General features: G+C 46.7%; 1 protein-coding gene across 2 annotated transcripts in view; it reads right to left on the bottom strand.

The window, feature by feature from the left end:
• TNFRSF11A (TNF receptor superfamily member 11a) overlaps nt 1–12,911 on the bottom strand; it is a 28,242-nt gene extending 15,331 nt beyond the window's left edge. For both annotated transcript variants that reach the window (XM_063162102.1, XM_063162093.1), the window contains exons 1-2: nt 12,598–12,911; nt 182–263 (exon numbers count right to left, since the gene is read on the bottom strand). In XM_063162102.1, the coding sequence (XP_063018172.1) occupies nt 182–263; nt 12,598–12,657 (142 nt within the window). In that variant the 5' untranslated portion in view covers nt 12,658–12,911. The remainder of the gene's footprint in view (nt 1–181; nt 264–12,597) is intronic.
• Between the last annotated feature and the right edge of the window lie 7,162 nt (nt 12,912–20,073).

Genomic DNA, 20,073 nt, shown 5'->3' on the forward strand with positions numbered 1-20,073 from the left:
TCCCAACAAAACAGCTGCCGTGGCCTTTGCTGAGGCCAGCAGGACCACTCCTGCCCTAGGAAGGCACTTGAGACCAGGCAGCTGCCGGGCACGTGCCAATCCACCAGCAGCCAGGAGAGCTGGCTGCCTCACCCTCAGAGCAGCTGCTGAGGAGCCTCTCAGCCCCACAGTGCTCACATACCTGGCTCACACTTCCTGCAGCACCGTCCCAAGTACTCATAGTGTTGCTCGCTCTCACACGGAGGAGTGATTTGTAGTGACAGCTGGAGGAGGGAAGGAAAGAGAGGACATGATGAGAACCAATACACTTGGAGAGCTCCAGCCCTACCCAGTCCCAGCACTGGCAGAGAGAACGAAGATGTTCTGTCTTGAGTATCTCTTGTGGACAGCCAAGCAATAAAACTTACCCAACACTTGTGATTTCAAAGGTGCTTTGTAAGCATGCTAAGAGTATGTACTTGATGATGTACACACAGGAACTTTTAATAGAGCCAGGTGACAAATAAATAATCCATCTTGCAATTTGTCATGAACTTTTGGCCTGCTACATAACTCTTGTATTTAAAATCTACGACTTTAAAACAATTGTAAAGACAAAAAAAGGCATAGAGATACCTCTGTAGTCTCTTCCACAGAAATTACCTCAGATCAAGACCTGGGAAACTGCCAGTTTTAATGCAGAGCATTAAGCAAACAAGCAAAGTGAATGATTTATATTCCTGAAAAAGAAGAAGTTCCCAGCTTCCCACTGGGATACAAAATGCTCTTGGCTAGTCCCATAAAATACTGGGCTTAAATTTTGCAGCTTTTTATGGCTCCCAGTGTGTCCTGCAGAGGTGGTCTCATGGAACTGAGGCAGCCATCCAGAAAGGTGATGCAATTATCCAACAGCTCTTTGTGTCTCAAAAAACCCAAACCAAAACCAACACAAATCTACACAAAGCAGTCCCTCTCCCCCTCACCATCTAAAGTGGCTACATGACAGGGAATCTGCAAAGTGGGCAGCAGAGTTGCCTCTGGCCCTCATGGGCCTTTGCATTCCCTGCCAGCTCTCAGCACCCTGTGCACACAGTGGTTCCCCCCAGAGCCCAGGCTTGAGGGCATGGCTTGTGCTGGGGATCCTGGCTAGCTGAGCATCGTGCCCAGCCCTTCACTGACCCTGCTTTGGCAGCTCAGAGTCCTCAAGGCAAACCCAACACCTCACAGTTGTTGATCTTGAAATTAGATAAGGTGATTCAAAATCAAGCCCATAGCAAGGAATTCTTCACTCTTGGATACAGCTCTGACAACTGCATTAACTTGGACAAAGCTGGAATAAAGCTTCTTCTGCTGGTTAAAGGGAGCTTTTGCCATCTAATAGCACATGGCAACCCTAGGCCTGCTGGTGCTGCTTCCCATTCCTCTACTTAGCATTCTCCCCTTGTTTCCTCCAAATCTTTACATCTTCTCCTCTCTCCTTTTCTAGTTTAAGCAATAGCAACCCCTTAAAAAATAGTTTCCCCTAAGCACCTTGCCCTCTTCCAATGCTGGGAAAGGTCTTGTATATTTAAGATGACCAAAAAAGATTGAATTTTTTTTAGAACACCACCCTCTGGCTTGCAGTTTGAGCCATGGGTTGGTGCATGACTTGTGTTTATCAAAACTGCACTAGCTGTGTCTGGAACAGAAAAAGTAGCACAAGTCAGAGGTCTTGAGCTCTTGTATTTTTGCAGGCTATAAACAACTTACAGCCTTTTTTTTTTTAATCATCACAACAATCCCAGGTCAAATTAAGAGTCTAGTCTTGTGTTGTCTCATTGTTTCCTTGTCTGTCTCTTTGCACTCATTAGCAGTACCTTTCCTGCGATTAGATAATGCCTTTTTGGAACAAACACTGCATTCCCTGTTTACACAGCACCTCCAAGGAGGGGCACAGGATAACAGGCAGCACTGGTGAGGGAGGAGGCAATCTAGGAAAAGGAGAGTTGGGCCAGCCTGGCAGCTGAACAGTGACACAGCTCAGTGACCCCTACACTTGAAAGAGCCCGTTTTCTGTAACACACCTCAGGCTAAAACACTGAGATGGCCAGCAAAGGGCTTGAGGTGATGATGTGGAACCAAGCACAAAGAATGTCTTGAGCAATCGATTCTCTACCCAGCCATCCACAAAGGTAACAATCGTGGTGAGACCAAAAGCAGTCTCAGCACTCACTTTTTGTTACAGAATATCCTCTTCTTCCTCGTTTGCCCCTGTTTAATAGTTCCTCTTTAGAGAAAAAGACTAAAAAAATTACTTAAGTGTCAAACAAGGGCAAAGTCATCCTTTTTGCGGAAGAATACGCAAATCTGCTAAGGAGCATTCAGCTAAAGGGTCTGGAGTAATTTCTGAGAATCACAACTCAGCCTGAGGAGAAGCAGCAGGGCGCTGGAACCAAGGTGAAGGGAGCAGGCTCAGTCACCTGTTGGACATCATTTGATACCACCAGGCCTTACAACACAGTGAGGGCTACTGTTATGGAATAGGTCACAGCTGCATTAACCTGTGCTCTGTGTCAATGAGCAGCCTCTTCTGTGTCTGTGTCCTTCCCCTTTTCACACAAGCCAAGGCATTCATAAAGCTGAATACTCCCTCTTTTGATTTGTGCCCAATGGTCCAAGGACAAGGCTCTCATGGGGCGAACTCCCAGGTGAAGGTGAGGGATTCTAGCCTGGTATGGACTGGTTGGATCTGCCAAGAATGAAAGCTGGGGCAAGAGCGGACAGGAAGGAAAATCAAAGCAACCTGGAATTTTCTTATGATGAGATCCAAACTTTTTGCTAACACAGCTCTGTTAGACGTGAAGCTAACCCATGTTAATCCCTCTGCCAGGGAGATGTGTCTGTCTCAAACTGTACATTAACTTCCTTTGGAGGATGAGAAGTACTTGTGCTGCTGGCAGCACGATGACCTGATGCTTCACCACCACCAGCACATTCCTGCCAATGTGTCCTTCTGAGACAGGGAAGTGCAATTTATTTGTAGATGAGGAACTTGTACCAGGAGGCCATCTGGCTTCACAGAGGTGACGGGAAACCAAACCAAGCCTCCCAAGGCCCAAGTCTGCTCCGTTACCCCTGGAACATCCTTCCTCTCCTCGGATGCTGGCCTGTGGGTCAGAGTGATTTGGACACCACCAAGCTCTTATCTAGAGAGAGAAAGTGCCAACTTCCTCCGAAGTGCTTAAATGAGATTACACCCAGTCTGCTCATTCCTTTAATGGTCTCACTATTGATGAAGCTGCTCATTAAATCCCATCACCATGTGTAAATACGTGCTTCAGAGAGCTCTAGGTGTCCTGTCTAAGTTTAATTTGTCATTTTGAAAGTGTGCAAAGCACCCAGATTTCCAGCAGCTCCTAAAAAACCAGGCAGCTTTCCTGTTTGATCAATATTACTTCAGAACAACTATACCTGACAGGGGAAGAAGCCAGGGGGAAAAAGACAAACCTCCTCCAGGCTTGGTAGATCCAGTTTGGTAAAGCACACCAACACCTGCTTACCTTTAAGCACATGATTACCACAATGGACCTCTTTGGAAAAACAGGCATGCTTACATCAAGGTTTGCAGAAAGATTGTGTTTTGGTGTTGAGCTACGGGGAGACTTTTCAGCTTTGTGTTTTTTTCTTACTTATTTGTTGAAAAGGATACTAAGCAAGAGTGTGCTTGTGCTTTTAGGGTTGGAGAACATTGACGACAGCACTACAAAGAAACACTGTGTTACTCACACCTTAAAAAAACACACACACAGGCGCTTTTGAAGGGGAGAACCAGCAGGATTCAGACTCCTGTCCTCAGGCTTAATGAAATATTTATTCTTTGTGCCCTTGAGCAATCAGAGGGCAGCAGAAGCTGTGTGTCATGGATGCTAAAACTACTCTTCTTGCTCTTCACACTTCAGAAAAGATAGAGTTGCATGGGCCTCTTTCCTTGAAAAGAAAAAATCTGGAAGAACAAGGTCGGGGGTTTCCACAATCTTTTTCCCATGACACTTTTGAACAAGAACCTGAGGCCTCAATGAGGATTGCTCATTAGCAATAATCTCAGTTTTGCAAAAATTGAGATGTAAAGAGACACGTCAAGGGATAGCTGTCTTTTAAGATGACACCTTCTTGACCAGTGTAGTTGTTTCTGGAGAGTATTCAAGCCACCTGTCATCATTTCACTGAGCAAAGCACATTTTTTTCTCCATTTATTATTACAGCATCAAAGTACCTGTGGGAAAGACAACTTTGGTCTGTCCTGCCTTGCACACACCACTTCTTCTTTATACTTTGGAGCCCAGGTTTATTCAAGCCACTTGCTTTGAGGTCCTTAGACTTGCCTGCTACAAAACGGAGAAAAATCTGTGGATTTGGGGCTTTATGAGCCTTTGTCAACAGAAGTGAGCTTTGAGAAGTTTCCTGAACTGAAGTAGCCCCTGCAAGCACAGTTAAGAGGGCCTCTGCAGTCATCTTCAAATACGAGCCACTGCCTCTCCCCTCACAGGTACCAGCTGTGCCCACAGCCTTCCAGCCTCCCACCTGTTTTGGGTCAGCAGTACAATTAACCAGACTCCAGATTTCTTCAGCTCATTGCCAGTTTCAGAGGCTTGCCTAAACAATTATCTAAGAGCAAAAACAGAATCTGATTCTCAATGGGTGCTGGTGTGGCTGGTGCTCCCAGGCACTCTGTTGAGGCACATAATAGTAATAATTCTGGAAAACTTTACAGCTGTGGGTGTACAAGGGGAAAGAGGAGTCCTGTGTTAAAGACTTAATCATAATCACATTGCATGCAACAGTTCCTTCATGGACAGCCTTCACTGTGGATAAAAATTAAATCAAAGCAGCACCCAAGTCACAGCTTTGCAATTCCAGTTATTTGCTTGCAGGCCTGTAATTCATCACAAAAATCTTAGATTGTGAATGAAATGCTTTTGGTGATGTCAACTTTCCAGTGACCAGTAAACCACATCACAGAACTACCACCACGTGGTAAAACAGCCGGGAAATGGCAACAGCTTAAACTAAATATTATTTCATTTTAAAAATAGGTCCTTAAAACTCTGCTACAGCCTGAATGCCTGAAGAGGCCAGAAAGAGCATAAGGGATAAAATCAATAATGAAGAGGTGAAGAGAAAACCGTAACGTGCGGCCAGGACTTGGGCAAATGGTGGCAGAAGTTCTGTCCTGCCCATTCCCCTTGTCCCTCTGTTCCAGCGTGCAGCAAACACCTGAGCAACTGGTGCTGCTCCACTGGTGGGAAGGAGCATTCCTCAATCTCAAACCCACCAGAGCTATTTCTGGCCAGCAGCTACGCAAAGGAGAAGTGCCACACTGACGGCTCTCACGGCGGGCTGGGGGCAGGCAGACAGGAACCTCAGGTATATCAGATAGATCAGAGGGGAGACAATGGGGGTGAGAGACAGCAGGGCTGAAACAGGGACTGACTGAGGCTGTGAATCAGCCAGCCTGCTTCCATGGACTTGCCATCACGTGCACAACATTTGTCATTCAGAGACAAAGTCACCTCCACACGCAGCCACAGGGGCACACTTAACATTTTCACTGCCTGGGCAGTCAGCAGTGCCTGCACATTGCCTGCACTTGGCTGCAAAACCTCGTGCTTTAACCTGTGTGCACCCACAGCTGCAGCAATTCAAAGACTAACAGCTACTAGGCAGAATACTCTGAAGGTCAATCAGACACTGAGAACCCCAATGCTAACCAAACCAAAATATTTACCAAAAAAGGCTCGACAGCAAGACCAACAGTCCATAACAAGCAGAAATAAAGGCTGCAGAATAATGGCATTATCAAAGCTAATACCTAGGTGTGCTTGTGGTAAGGCCTGCAGAGGCAAATCTCTTCTAGATTGAACAGGTGCGAGAGCAGCGCTCCAAAGGAAAGTTTAGTAGCCTTCCCACTCCAGGTACTGTCTCAATGACTCATCATGAGTAACTCTACACCCTACACTCATTCATGCTTAATTAAAAAAAAAATTTTTAAAAACCCCAAACAGTAAAGCTACAATGATTTAGGGGGAGCACGCTCCTCTTGCATTTTAGTTCAGCAGATCATTTCTCTATGCTTCATCAGCTGAAGATGAATTTTAATGAAGAAATGACCACGACAGATTTCTTGGGCTGGATGCCAGATTAGGTGTCCAATGTGGACTTTCCATGCTTAAAAATGTGTATATTTATGTACCCTTCCAGTACACCCTCAGAGTGGAACATAACATGGTAATCTCTTACTATGTGAGGCGAAATCCCACAATCCTAGCTGAGCTGCTGGGCAGAATGAGAAAGCCTGTAGTAGCAGAGAGCTTGCACCACCTGACGCTCTGCTCTGGCTTCCTTCTCCTGGATTTTAGCATTGTCCATGGAACAACTGCTGCATAGTCTGCAGGCAGGAACATGAAGGGCAGGGGCTGGGGATGATGGCTGTCTGGGGGGATGCATGTAACACCCACAGCCCATTCTGCTCCAGTGTGACTTAGAGGGGCGACTGCATGACTGTGTCTGCACCTCCCCCGTTGTGAAGGAACTGCTGCCTTTATTAAAGAGCTCAGGACTGGGCTGAGGATTGATTAATTCACTCTTCAGGTGTCAATCACAAGGAACCAGCTCTGCCGGTGGCTGCGGCCAGTAATGTCTATGGAAATATTCCTCCCTGATTGGAAGAGGCCCTGGCTGCTTTCCATAAGCAGCCTGTTTTACAACATGTGGTATTGCAGGGGAGAGCTTTTCTTCCTGTGAGATCAGATTCAAGGAACCATCTCATCCTTGCTCCCAAACAATGCAAAGTTACTGGAGCATATGCTGCTCCTAAGGCAAAACTCTTCACTGTGGGAAAATAATGCACTCAAAATAGATTTTCTTGTCTGCTACATAAGCAATTTTAGGACTTCATATGAACCTAGTTGCGCATTTTTCCCTATCTGTATTTCTGCATTCCAGATTAATGGGTTGCCTAACAAAACTTCACAGTATTTTTATTTCCATACAAGATTCTTTTCTTTTCCCTCCCCTTTGACCACTGACTAAATATATTCTGTGTCCATCTGCAGTCACAAATGTTGTTCTTTGCCATTCTTGAACAGACCCTATATACTTCTTTTTCTTTTGGAGTAGCCACAAAGTGGTGAGGGTGAATGACCTCATTTTTCCCCCCTCCTTGGCTAATTTGCTCTTGCAGGGTGGATTAAACCGGACAGCTTGGCTCTTTTACCAAAACACAGCCTTTTCTGGTCTCTTTTATCTACATTTTAAGAAGGGAGGCAGCCAGAGGGTTCTGCAGAGGCCGAGAAGCAACCCTGGGTCTCAGCTCTCTCTCAGGCTCTCTCTGCCTGCCCACTATGCTGCCATTCCCTGCCAGAGCCCCTCCTCCAGCCACTCCTTTGGGAATGCTGCAGGGAGGCAGCACAAACACATCTGGCCAAGTGGTGTGGGGAATGTGCCTCTGCTGTGGGGATGCTGCAGGGGTCTTGGGCAGAAGAAGATCCAGAGAACAAGGGTGAGGGCTGGATGCTGCAGCCTACACCGCGGCATCCAGCCAGGGCAATGTATCCACTCCCTTCCTGGGCCTGCGTGGGCAGACCTCCCTGTGACTTTGCTGAGAAACAGATGGGGCGCTATCCCAAGGTGATTAATGACTCTGGCTTCGTTTGCAGCCATGACATCCTGGGCACTGCACAAACACCAAAGAAAGCCATGCCCAGAGAGCTCACACCCTGAGAAGGCAAACAAACGAGGCAACCATCAGAAGCCCTGCACAAAGCAGCTGAGGCGGTATGAGGTACACAGGTATGAGACACAAACCAGGATGTCCTGGAGTGCCAGGGTGATGTCAACATTGCTCCTGCTGTGCAGTGCTGAGCCCTCCAGAAGGCACCCCATCACAAATATGATAGCACACTGCAGTGACACACAGACAGGGACAAATCAGAAAATCTGCCTTCCTGAGCGCCAAAGCATCACACCAAGTCCTGCTCCCACAGGGCAGGCTCAACAGCAGGCTGCCCTGAGTGCCAGCACAGCTGGATTCCCACCTGCAGCCACCTTGTGACTTCCAGCCATTGCTGCTGGTGGAGTTTTTCTTCTACTACATGAACTTTGGACCATTTTCAAAGAGTAAGTCATAAAAAGGGGCAAGTTCTTGCAGGCAGGCTATTGTGGCGCACAGACCAAGGCCTGCTCGAGTCCAGAGTGCAACCTGGTTAAACATCACTGAATTTTTATCTTGCATTTATAACACACAAATATTTGCCTTTGCCTTCTCCATCGGCAATAATAAGCCAATTTCAGAGCAGCTGCTTCTCCATGCAAGCAACACCAGCCAAGGCATCCTTAAAAACAGGGGTGTGTGGCTGCAGCAGCAGAAGCCAGCGCTGCCTTGCAAGCTGAGCTTCCAGCAAGTTTCCAGCAAGCTGACTTTCCAGTTTCCTATGGAAAGGGGACAGTCTATGCAAGGAGCAGAGCTGCAGCTGACTACATGATGAACCAGTTATCTCTGTCTCCCTCTTCCCTCCTGTGTAAACTCAACCAGCTCCCAAAGCAACCATCTCCTCCAAGTGTCCTGCAGCCTTTGTTGCAGAGCAGCTCCTTGCAGCAAGGGGCACAGATGGAGGGAGATGTGAATTCTGTGGTAACAGCATGTGCTGGCAGGAACCCTCCTGGCTCTGGTCACCACAAAGACTTCCTGGAGACCTCGTCATACAGTGAGGAAGTGGGCAGGGAGAAGCAGGAGGCATTGCCTTGCAGTAAGCATTGCCTTTTCCTTTTCCTTGCATCTGTGCATGTACCTACTACAGGCGAGCCTCTCACCACTTGAACTCCTAGGGACAGATGGATAAGCTCAGCAAAGTGACTCAAGTATGATTCCTTTAAATAGTGCCAAGGGTGTGTTAAATAGTGTTAAGTGATGCTGGAGGGCATCACTTTGAGGTTTCCATGATTTTCTATGTTGTAGTTACACATGCAGCCCTTTTACCATCTGCACTGGTTCTTGCCCGGCTGTCAAGTTACATCCCACTTTTCTGAGCTTGAAGGTTATAGACAGTAATGGGCAGTAAAAACAAAAAAAGATCCTTAGGGATGCAGTTAACCTCTCTGCTTGACCTGTTTCTTTTGGCTTTTTTCTCCTTCTGGCAGTGTATGAAGAAAGCCCTGTGACCTAGATGACATTGGTCAGTACCCTCGAGATGTCTGATAAGCTTTGAATTCTACCAATTTGTGAAATGTGGCAAAGGTTTGTTTTGGTCCTGTTGGTGGGAAAGAAAAAATTACATCAGGCAGATGATGCTTAACATGAAAAGAGAAGTGGGACAGATCTCTTAAATTGTGGTTTGATGTAGTTTTACATACATTACATTCTGTTGATATGAGGTGCTGTAAGATTTTTCACATGTTCTAGGGGAAACTGCGAGACAATGGAAGGCTTGCCAGTGCTCCTCACAAGAACCATTGCTGCAAGGCAATTTTTACAAATGAACTATTTGAATTACAGTAGCTTTGAAGCCCATGCTGTTAATGGTAGAATATATCCAGGAGTTTAGATATTGTAGAAGTTTTGCTCTACTGAATGATTCCTTTGGCCCTAATCAGAGCGGGGAAAATGGACCAGGAGAGCCCATGGTAACACAGTACAGTCACTGTTATGCTCTTTTTCCCCCTCTCTCATCATACACACTGTGCATTTCAGGAAGTTAGAGACAAATCTGTATTTTTGCCAAAACTTTTCTACACTGCAAAGAATTCCAAATGCTTGCAATGAGCAAACATTAGCTATGAAGTAGATGTTACAGAGCAGTGGAAGGACACATTCCATGCCACACAAAGGGAGAATGAATCTGTGCTGCAACTGATTTACTGCACACTTGCAAATGCACATTCTCAGAGACTTTGACTCCCATCTGATAGTAGCACTGATACTCTTTGCTGGTGTTCAGCAAGGAAAGGGATGTGACTATTCCATGCAAAGAAGCTGAGCAGATCATGCCCCAGAGAGCAAAATATCTCTGACAGGTGCCCAAAACAAATCACTTGGAAAGATCATCTTGTGGCTGAAGCACAAGATAAGCAGGACTGAGCTCTGTTCCCAGAAGTTCTGCTCCATGCTTGGTGTGTGACCTAGAGCAAGTCACGAATTCTCTGTTCCCATTTCCTCTCTGGTGAAAATGATGACAATGATCATGTCTATTCTCAGCAGACTTATGAAGTGAGTATGCAATAACTTATATTTCTAAATGCTTCTCATTCTTTGCAGGAAATAAATTGCAAATATCACCGTTCGAGCACTATTCCACCCTATTAACCAGTCTAAACTAACACAAATGCACCAGAAAAACCTCAACCCTCCCACTCGTATTCTCACAATTGTTCCATCAGAAAGCAACTCCCTTCTAAGAAACCACTGCTCAAATCAGTCAAAGGAGAAACCGAAAGGCTCTTCCAGAGCAGCACCTCTCTGAGCTTGCCTTTCACATTCTTGTAGGTTCTGCTCACTCTTGAAGGCAGAATATTAAATTAATGGGCTCTTTGAAAAATTATGTTTTATCCTTATCTTTATGCTACAACTTTCCTGGAGCTTCCTACAGTTTTGTGCTGCTACTTGTCCAAAGCAACGGCGATGCAAAGTTGCACCCTGTACAAACACAGACTCAGAATTGGGCACGTGTTGGAGGCAGTGGAAAGACTTTACACATCAGCCCAGAATAAATACCAGTTCCTTGTTCTGCGTCCTGTGAAAGCCTACAAATCAAGAGGTGAGAAATGATGAGGAGCTCTGGCTCCTACATCACGGTAACTGAAACACGCCGGGAGCTATACCATGGAAATCTGAATTTCCGAGGTTTGGTCAAAGGCTGAGCCAGTTCCAGGCAATGAGGATATTCCAAAGGGAAAAACTGCACTAAGCCCAAATGGCTCCAGAAGGAAGCAGGCATGTGATGGCTAGTGACCTGAAGCAAAGGCACGAAGAGCATTGAGGTCTGCTCCTCCTGCTGCACTGATCAGTCCCGAGCACCAGGGCAGGAAAAAAGAGAGACACAGAGGATACTGAGGGACAGGGAAAACCCTCTGAAAGCTGTGATGTAAAAATCACTTTTAAAATTTGCAAGCTCATACACATACATATGGAGGACACCTGGAAAGCAGCAATTTGAGAGAAGCCTGAGAGTGAGGGTGGACAAAATGAAACTTATGTTTTAGAGGGGAAAAAAAGGCCTGTGTGGTTTTAGGCAACATATTTAGGACTAGGAATCCAAAGGAAAGGCTTTCAGGACTGTGCGGTCAGACATGAAATTGTAAGCTGTAGACAGTAGAGGGTTTTCTGTTTTGGTTTGGGTTTTTATCTCTTTTTTCTTGAAGTTGCACCTTGCTTTCAGGGAACCCAGCCATGGCCTGGTTACATCCCCACGTTGAGGGAAGCACTTCAGGTTACATAACTTATCAAGAATAATGACACATAGAAAAATACCAGAAGTTCTGATGAAATAAATACAAATGGTAGCAAGGCTGCCAAACATGGATTAATGGAGGAAATAAAGTGTAAATAAAGGGTAGCATGTTATTTGCAAATCCTGCCAGTCTAGAAGGGTCTAAACAACCACAAGGGAGAAGGATAATTTTTAAGCTGTGTAATTAGAAAGAGCAAAGCAAGCTTCTGCCGATGTAAACTGCTGGAGGAAATGTCATGTACGCCACTGACAAGGCTGAGCAGGAGCTGGCTGTAGAAAATGATCTTTCCGACAGCAGGGGAAGACCAGCCACGATCCCAAGTGAACCACGCTGACCAGCAGCCACCTGGCATCGCACAGAGCTGCGACCGGAGCACGCTGTGTTTGCAAACAACCGCAGAGCCAAACCTCGCTCAGACCTTCCCCCGTTGGAGGAGAGGGCTGCCCTTTGGGGCAGCTGACCCGGCTCCGGTCTTGGGTTCCCGGCTCCGGTCTTGGGTTCCCGGCTCTGCCGTGAGCAGCGCAGCAGCCTCCGGGCGAGTCAGGCGGCCGCCCACTCGCGGACCGGGGGTCACAGCGCCGTCCCACGTCCCGGGGCTGTGCGGGGGCTGCCGGCATTGGGATGGCGGGATGGCCAGAGCCTGAGGGGACTCATCCCGCTGGGGAAGCTGGAAAGCTGAACCCGGGTTGCCAAAACCCCGAGTCCCATGCCTGAGGGACAAGTGTGCCCACGCTCTCTCGAATAAATCTGTTCGGTAGGGTGGAGTCTGCCTTATTTTTACTCTACATGCAAATTATATCCCTCAACAACCTCGCTGCAAATATTTTCTGGTTTCTCACACCCTGCTCTGGGCAGAAGCAGGCTGTTTTCCCCGCAGATCCCCTGGCTTCCTTTGCAACTTTGGGTTTGGACTACTTTGATTTTACAGAAGCGAGAGAAGCTTATGAGTTGCTGGGATAAAAACAAAACCAAAACCCAAACCAGCAGAGCGGGGGGCAAGGCAGGCGAAGCTGTTCTGCGGGATGCCGCGGGCTCGGGCTCCGATATCGCCGATGGCCCCGAGCAGCGGGACCAGCAAACCAGCCCCGCGGGCGGGATGCGACACCCACCTCCCCCTCGGCCGGCTCCCAGCCTTACCTGCTTGCCGGCGGCAGCGAGGCACAGGAGAAGGAGCCAGCAGCCTGACGGGACGGGCATGTCTGGGTGCGCGTCTCTGCCTCCTCCCGTGGCTCCTTTTCCTGCCACCGAAGGGAAACTAGATCCTTCCAGCCAAGCCCCCGCGCCCCGGCAGCGCAGCGAGGCGCATTTGAGCTGACTACTTCTCTTTCTTCCTCTCCTTCCTCTCAGCTACACGAGGGGAGAAGAGAGAAGAAGAAGAAAAAAAAAAGCGCCTGGCTGTAGTTCCCACAGCATTTCCTCAGCCTTGACATGCAGGGCCTTTTTTTTTTTTTTTTTTTTTTTTTTTTTTTTTTTTTTTTTTTTCCCCTCGCTTCTTGTCCCTCCCTTTCCTTTCTCCACCCCTTTTTACAAGAAGTTTAGTCACCATGCCCACGTTCCTCCTCCGGCCGGTGGGGATTGCATTCCCGGTCGGTCCTTCTCGGCAGGGCCGTGCGTCCACCTGCCCCCGCCTCTGCGTCCTCCCGTTCCAGCCCCGAGCCCCTTTCCCCGCTGTCATCTCCCCTGGAATTGTTGCCTTCTCCTCACGCCCCCGGAGGGGGCCTGTCACTGTCAGAGGACATCTTGGGCCTCAGCCTGCCTCCCACCTCGACCCCCATGCGCCCTGGGTCTGCCCCCAGCCCTGAGGAGAGCTTCTGTCCCGTCCCTTCCCGTGCCCTTTTCCCTCTCGGTGCCCGTGCAACATGTGGGTGCCAGCCTCGGCCTTCTGGCGCAGCTCGCGGTCCCCCTCCCTTCCCCCTCCACGAACTGTAGCTGATGTCGGGAGCTGGCGGACGGGATTGCTGCCAAGAGGGGAAGAAAAGCGGAAGATGTGCTTTGGGAGCTCTCCCAAACCACTCCAGGCCGTGCACGGGGCCAGTCCCTGCGACCTGACTCGGAACGCTGCTCGGTGGCCTCCTGACCCCCGAAAGGGCCCGCACCGCCCTGCCCGGGCCGAGGGGCTGCAGCTGGGGGCGTGCCCGGCTCGGCCGCGATGTCCCTGCCCTCACAGAGGGTCAGGAATTCTCTGTGGTGCCGCAGGACAGGGCCCGGCTGTTTACACAGGCTGAGGATCCAGGGGAGATGACCCTGGGGACACAAAACCTGCCCTGTGCTCACATGCTGAGAAATGAGCTTGGGAGCACGTTTCTGACGTGGGCAAAGAAGGAAGTTGTTCTTTCACTTATGTATTTAGATTTAACCCTTGACCTGGAAAAAAGTGTAGAGTTTCTCTATGTTTTCAAATAAATACATTAATTCAAACGCAAAAGATGAAGAGAATATTGAAAACTGATCCTTCCTCGGTGGTGCTGTTGTCTGATTTCTGCTCAGAGGAATGATACACTCGGGACAGAAGCAGCTGCTGAGCTTTTTCCTTCTAGCTGGGGGAGGGCCTGCCTCCACAGCAGCACCAAGCTATGACCTTCACCCTTAGACAGTTTCCAGGCACCATAAAGCCTTTTTAATCGCCCTAGAGTTGCTTGACCCCCCAATGTCCTCAGCAAGGGCCCTGCCTGATCTTTGCTTAAGCAGGTCCTGCTTGAGGTCCTTGTGCTCCTGCAGGTCCTGGCCTCGTTCCCTGACACCACGGGGCTGTTTGGGCACTGGTGGCCCCTAGGTGACTTTGATGCTCCACAGTGGGCTGTGGCTCAAAGCAACACTGCACGACATGCTGCTCCTGATGCCCTCACTCTTCTGGAGGTGACTGGGCAAGGAACATGCTGATGGGTTTCAGCAAGCCATCGAGCTTGCAAGTGCCTGTCAGAGCCCTGTCACCCTGCTTGAGGAGTCAGGGTCCCGCCACACTTGGGCTGCACAGGCCGGAACAGAACTGAGTTGGGAGTGAAGAGTAGGAGGGATGGCCACAGCAGCCAGCATGCCTGGTAGGGAACAAATGCAAAGCAGACTTGTCAGGGGCTTTGCAAGGTAAGGTGTGACATGTGCAAAGGTGTGTGCCCAACTGCTGACAGCGGTGCTAGTCCTGGTTTGTCCTGGAGGGAGCCCACTGAGAGGGAGGGATAGCACTGGGGTGAGATCCTTCTGCTGGAGCCTCATCCACCCATTGCTGAAAACATGCAGCTCTGTGCCAGCCGGGAGGTTTTAAAATGTTTGTGTTTATGGTACAAGGAAATGTTTCTTTTTAAACAGAACAGTCTGTTAAGTCTCTTCCCCTTTTCACATTTAGCACAACACCGAGGCTATAGGCTGTGTTTGTTTACCAGCTGCTCATTCTAACCAGAGATTTACAAGAGCAAACTCACACTCTCACTAGCAGTTAGATGTGTTATCAGCTTGCTCCGAAGGTGTCAAGTGAAGGCTTTGAAGGCATCGAGTAAAGCCAAGCCCTGCAGCTCAGAGGAGCTCCAGAGCAGTGGGTATTGCAAATCAGCTCAATTACTTTTGCATTCTCACCCCGATCCTGCCTGAAATATTTCTTGTTTGAGCTGAAATTTCTCTCATTTTCTACTACTTTGTGAAAACAGCCTCTTTTTGAAAGTTCAGACATTTTCCTCTGAGTAAATTTTATGTTTCTGAGCCAAAACCCACAGAAGCCACTACTGGGTGCTTTACAGTCTTAATTATGGATTGCAGTAGATTGTTATAAACTAAAATGTGAATGCTATAAAATATGAACCGGGGAATGTGTAGCACTGTCAATTCTCTCACACTTATCACATATATCATTCTATGTAGCACAGATAAAACCTACACATTTATACCGAAACTGGTTTGTACGCCTGTTCTAGCAATTTTTTTTCTCTTACAGAACATTATTTTGTCAGCTACTTTTGCAAAGCACCTGTTTTGAATAAAATCAAAATGCTTGAAATATTAAGGTTTCAAACTTAACAGTGACATTCAGGTGCCTCTTGTTTCTGTTCACTGCTGTGGCACACAAGCAACAATTGGACTAGCCTTTGGGAAGCTCTCATGAAAGAGGAGAGATGGAAAACCTGTGCAGCCTTAGCGGTGTGACAGAATGAAAATAATACCTTGGATAATTCCAGGATCCTTTCTTTGGTGATGCCTGCCATGGAAAACAAACTGTGAGCCTGGCTGACCGCTTAGTGGGGCTGCGGTCAGTATGGATCTCTTCTTGCTTCCTTCCTAGAGAGAGAAAAGTGGGTATTACCTGCTAAATGCTATTCTAAAAGTTGCTATCTACATCAAAACTGCAAGTTTTGTAGCTGTGGGAAAATTAAACCCCTTCAGCATCAGTATAAAAACCCCTCTTTTGCAGGAGCTTGGATAAATGGCAGCTCAGTCCCAGCCAATGCCTGAATTTGTCTCCCATCTTCCCAAAACTTTCAATCCAAAAAGCAAAGGCCGGGAATGGTTTGGTGGATACACCAGGGCATCTGAGCAGCGCCTGTGCACTCATGTTTACGTCCCCAGATGCTCCTTCACTTTATCCATGCCACTGAACTCCCCTTAACCTGCACATGGACACCAACACCTTGTGATGCCCCCTTTCCCAGGGAGGGAGAACCAGGAACACAGGCTCTGTGTTAAATCTTCAAGGTCTTCAAAGTGACATGATGGAAACTGGGGTATAGAAGCAACACTGAAAGGCAGATGGTTGCACCCTGGGAAATCTTTTCTTATGTGCAGGAAGGCTGTGAAGGCATTCCCTTGCCTCTCGCATGCTGCTGAGGATAGAGGATGAGGTGAAGGGTTTTGCTCAATCATGATCAGTGGTTTTCTTTCAGTATGTGTCACAAAGGTTATCTGAGGTTTCAGTCTGTGGACTAAATACAGGCTGTGTAAATATGAGCATCTGCCTCTCAGCAGGTGAGCAAGAAAGGCAGTGCAGTGCAAAGTCAGAGCTCTTGGAAAGATCCCTTTAAATTGGGGATGCCCTGTGGGGCAGGTGGATCACAGTGCAGCTTCTGGAGTACCAGCAATCCATGCAGAGAGTCTGCTGTGTGACCAGGGAGAAAGGCTGCTTTCAGCTGCCTCATCACCCACTGCAGGGAGGGAGCCCTACTGTATGACACAGCATGTGGAGCTTTCTATACTTGGAGAAAAAAGTTAGAAAAATATTTTAGCACAGAAGGCTCTAGTTTTATTTGAGAACTCTAGGTATTAAAATAAAGAAATTAAAAAAATAAAATCTATTTACAAAAAACTCCAACCCATACACAAAGTCATGTCATCAACTTGAAACTCTTTTCTTCCTGTGAAAGGCAAGTTTCCATACCATTCTTTTGCCCAGTCTCCTTGAAATTTTCAAGCACACAAATATTTCCCATGACAGAGCAACTATAATAAAGCTCCTTAGTCACACTGGTGTGGTTTACACAACACACCTTTTACAATCCCACAAAAATGTACCACTGCTAAATGCCTGTCTGAAAACCTCAAGTCCACAGCATTCAAAAGAAAAACGCTCCCAACCAGCCACCGCTAGTACGTCAGATATTTGAAGTACGTGCAAGCAGACACTGCGCTGATAGGTTATCATCAGCCACTGTGGCAACACCTACGCCTGCCTATTCCAGGGAGGAAATACAAAGTCATGGTGAATTTTTAACTTTGATGTTTATAAGATACCTGTTGACCCCTAAGACTTGAGTCATATATTCATCCTTGGGACAAGAGCAATACTGGCATGGCCTGGGGAGTTTGCTTTGCCCAGGATATTCCTCAAGCCCTGGAGATGAGTCTTTAAGGCTGGCAAACACCTACCCGCAGGGGGACTGAGACCATAACCCCTTGGCAACACCCCATTACCAGCTCCCCAGAGCCACCCTGCCATTTTATCTAAGAGCACACTTAATGACTCCAAATTCCTTTGAAAACTCACCTGATTGAAATAACTCACACTTAGATCAACAGTGCATTCATCTGTCAGCAAGGGATCAAACCTACCTAGGTCCTCGTTGCCTATTAAACATTGCAGCTGCTTCTTCCCCATCACCACTTCCCCTTGCTTTGCAGTGTAGTTAAAGGGAAGGTGCAAATGCCTTTCAGAACAACCCACATGATCCTACAAGGCACACACTCTGCTACAGCTGCTGTCACTTCAGCAGGACTCCGCTGTACTGCCTCCATCTCCTGAAGAGGCCTCTCAGGTGCTATGGAATGGGGAAAAAACTCTGTACAAGTGCAGGGCAAGGAGCAGCAGCATAAGACCACCGTCACAGTAGTTTTGGGAATGGAAATATTCAAATACGCCGCAAACAGTCCTATCTGCAAACAGTATTTAAATGGTAGGAAAAACAGCCCTCTGCTTCTGTGGGATGGTGAAGAGGGCACAGACCAGCCTGACATGGGGTGACTGAGGGAGGCAGTAGCGAGCACATGCAATCCCAGTGCTGCAAAGGAACCAGACTGACCACTGCCATGGTGCTGGCCTTTAACACCAAGTGGTAAGTCACTGTTTCAAGTCACTCACTTCTGCAGTAGAACTGCTCATACTCAGAAGTTTCTGGGAAATGGAAATCTTCAGCCTAAGGAAGTCTTTCACCAAACTGGAAGTGTGATGGACGTTCAAGTTCAGCATGTAGTGCAGATACCTCCAAAGACAGAGGCTGTTTGCCACTGACTTGCTTGTTACTAACTCTGTAAGCAGAATCCTCTTTTCCTACAGCTTATCTGTATGGATGAAAACTGGCCAGCATTAAACCTAAGGAAACCTTAAAACAGCTTCTAAGCTAAACCTTAGAAACAGCTTCTCTGGAAAAACGATTACTCATTCATGGTCATTCATTTGAATTAGTTAACACATGATATATCAGTGTACACTGCTGACATCCAGGACCTGAATAGCTTTATTCAACAACCACTCTCCTCTGGGCCTTTGTTGACCAATTTCATAGTCTAAACCAAATTAGCTATGGATTTGAATGTATTTAAAAGAAACATTAACCAAATGCACTCAGAAAATCAGTGAGCCAGTTTCCTTGAAATCTTGTTGCCTTCATTCCTGTTATTCATCAGCACTTACTTACATTTGATGCAGGAACTTCTGTGATTCCACCTCAGATTAGTGGCATGCCAATCATTTTGCTGTGTCAACATTTCAGTGACCTTCTGCTCCATGAACCTGTGCTGGTACTTCATTGTTTACTTAAATATCGTACTCAGTAAGTTCCAAATGGGAAATTACTTAAAATATTTGGAATGCATTATACTCACTTTCATAAAATGTACTAAAACACAGACCCACTGAGTCCTGCAACATAGAAATGCCATTAACAGTGTCACAACAGAGAGGGTAGAAATATCCCACATCTGCTTTTCTGCAGAATCTTTTTGAATCATCTTATCATTCCCTACGTAGTAATGAATTCCCACAATATATTAAAAAAACTCCTTGTCTTCACAACAGATTTTTTCATGGATAGTTTTTAATCTTTAAATCCATCAGCTTCCTCACCTTTTGTAGCCCCAAATTCATTCAAACACTGCCTTTAGTTCCCTTAACCAGAATATACTTTCATGTACAGTAATAGCAGGATTGTTTTTCTTCTTGGTGCAGTAGGGGAGTAGGAAGAGACTAACAGAAGACAGAGCAGCTTTTCTTATGGAGCTCCCTTTATTCACCTTGCTTAGAAGATACAAGAAGAACAATTTGCCTAATTTAGAGTTCTAGAAAGGAATCTTTCAGAACCAAATATAGGCACAATACCAATTAGCTTTATGCTTGATCTGCAGAGAACATATATTGAGGCAGCCAGGTACCTTCAGTCCACTGTTCTTTTGTTTAAGAACACAAGAGAAAATATTTTAAATAAAGATCCAAAGATTTTATCTTCACGAGGGGCAGCATGAGACCTTCGACATTTAAAGCTAACAAGTGGAAGAAGTTCAGGCAATGCCAATAAAGCAAACATTTAGGTTTTTTACAGAATCCTTACTCAGGCAGAGCCATAAACAATTAAAGACAACTCTTAGGGGACAAACTGCTTTCTTTTAACAGAACATTTTGTCCCAAAAGGTTCACTTATTTTGAATAGTAACAGGAAAGGCGGGGGAAGGTTAATTTAAAATATTCTGGTAATTCTCATTAAATGGGTCTCTTTTATTTTTCCAGTCCTAAATGGTACAGTGACAGAGCTAGGAAGAATAATCAGAAAAACCCAAATATCACCAAGCCCCCCACACAGAACAACTTCTTGCAATCTTGAAAATCAATTCATATTTGAAAACTAATATACACTGAAAAACTCCTGCAACCAACATATACTAACAGAGATCTCAAATTTAGGAGGCAAAACTCCTGAAGACAACCTACATTGGAAGTTTGCTGCCTACACAGTAATTTTCTCACCTCAGTAGTTACTGTGCTGGTCTTCCTGTGATCCTTGCTCAAATTCCTACAACTGGTGGAAAGCAGAAGCTACACTTTTCAAGGGGTTGGAGAGACTAGACCCATTAGTCTATGGGGGTAAAGAGGCTACATTTATACTAATGAACTAAAGAGTCTCAGCTCACTTTCTCCAAAGTTAAATT

Source organism: Melospiza melodia, chromosome 1 (assembly GCF_035770615.1).
Source record: "Melospiza melodia melodia isolate bMelMel2 chromosome 1, bMelMel2.pri, whole genome shotgun sequence".
Lineage (NCBI taxonomy): Eukaryota > Metazoa > Chordata > Aves > Passeriformes > Passerellidae > Melospiza > Melospiza melodia.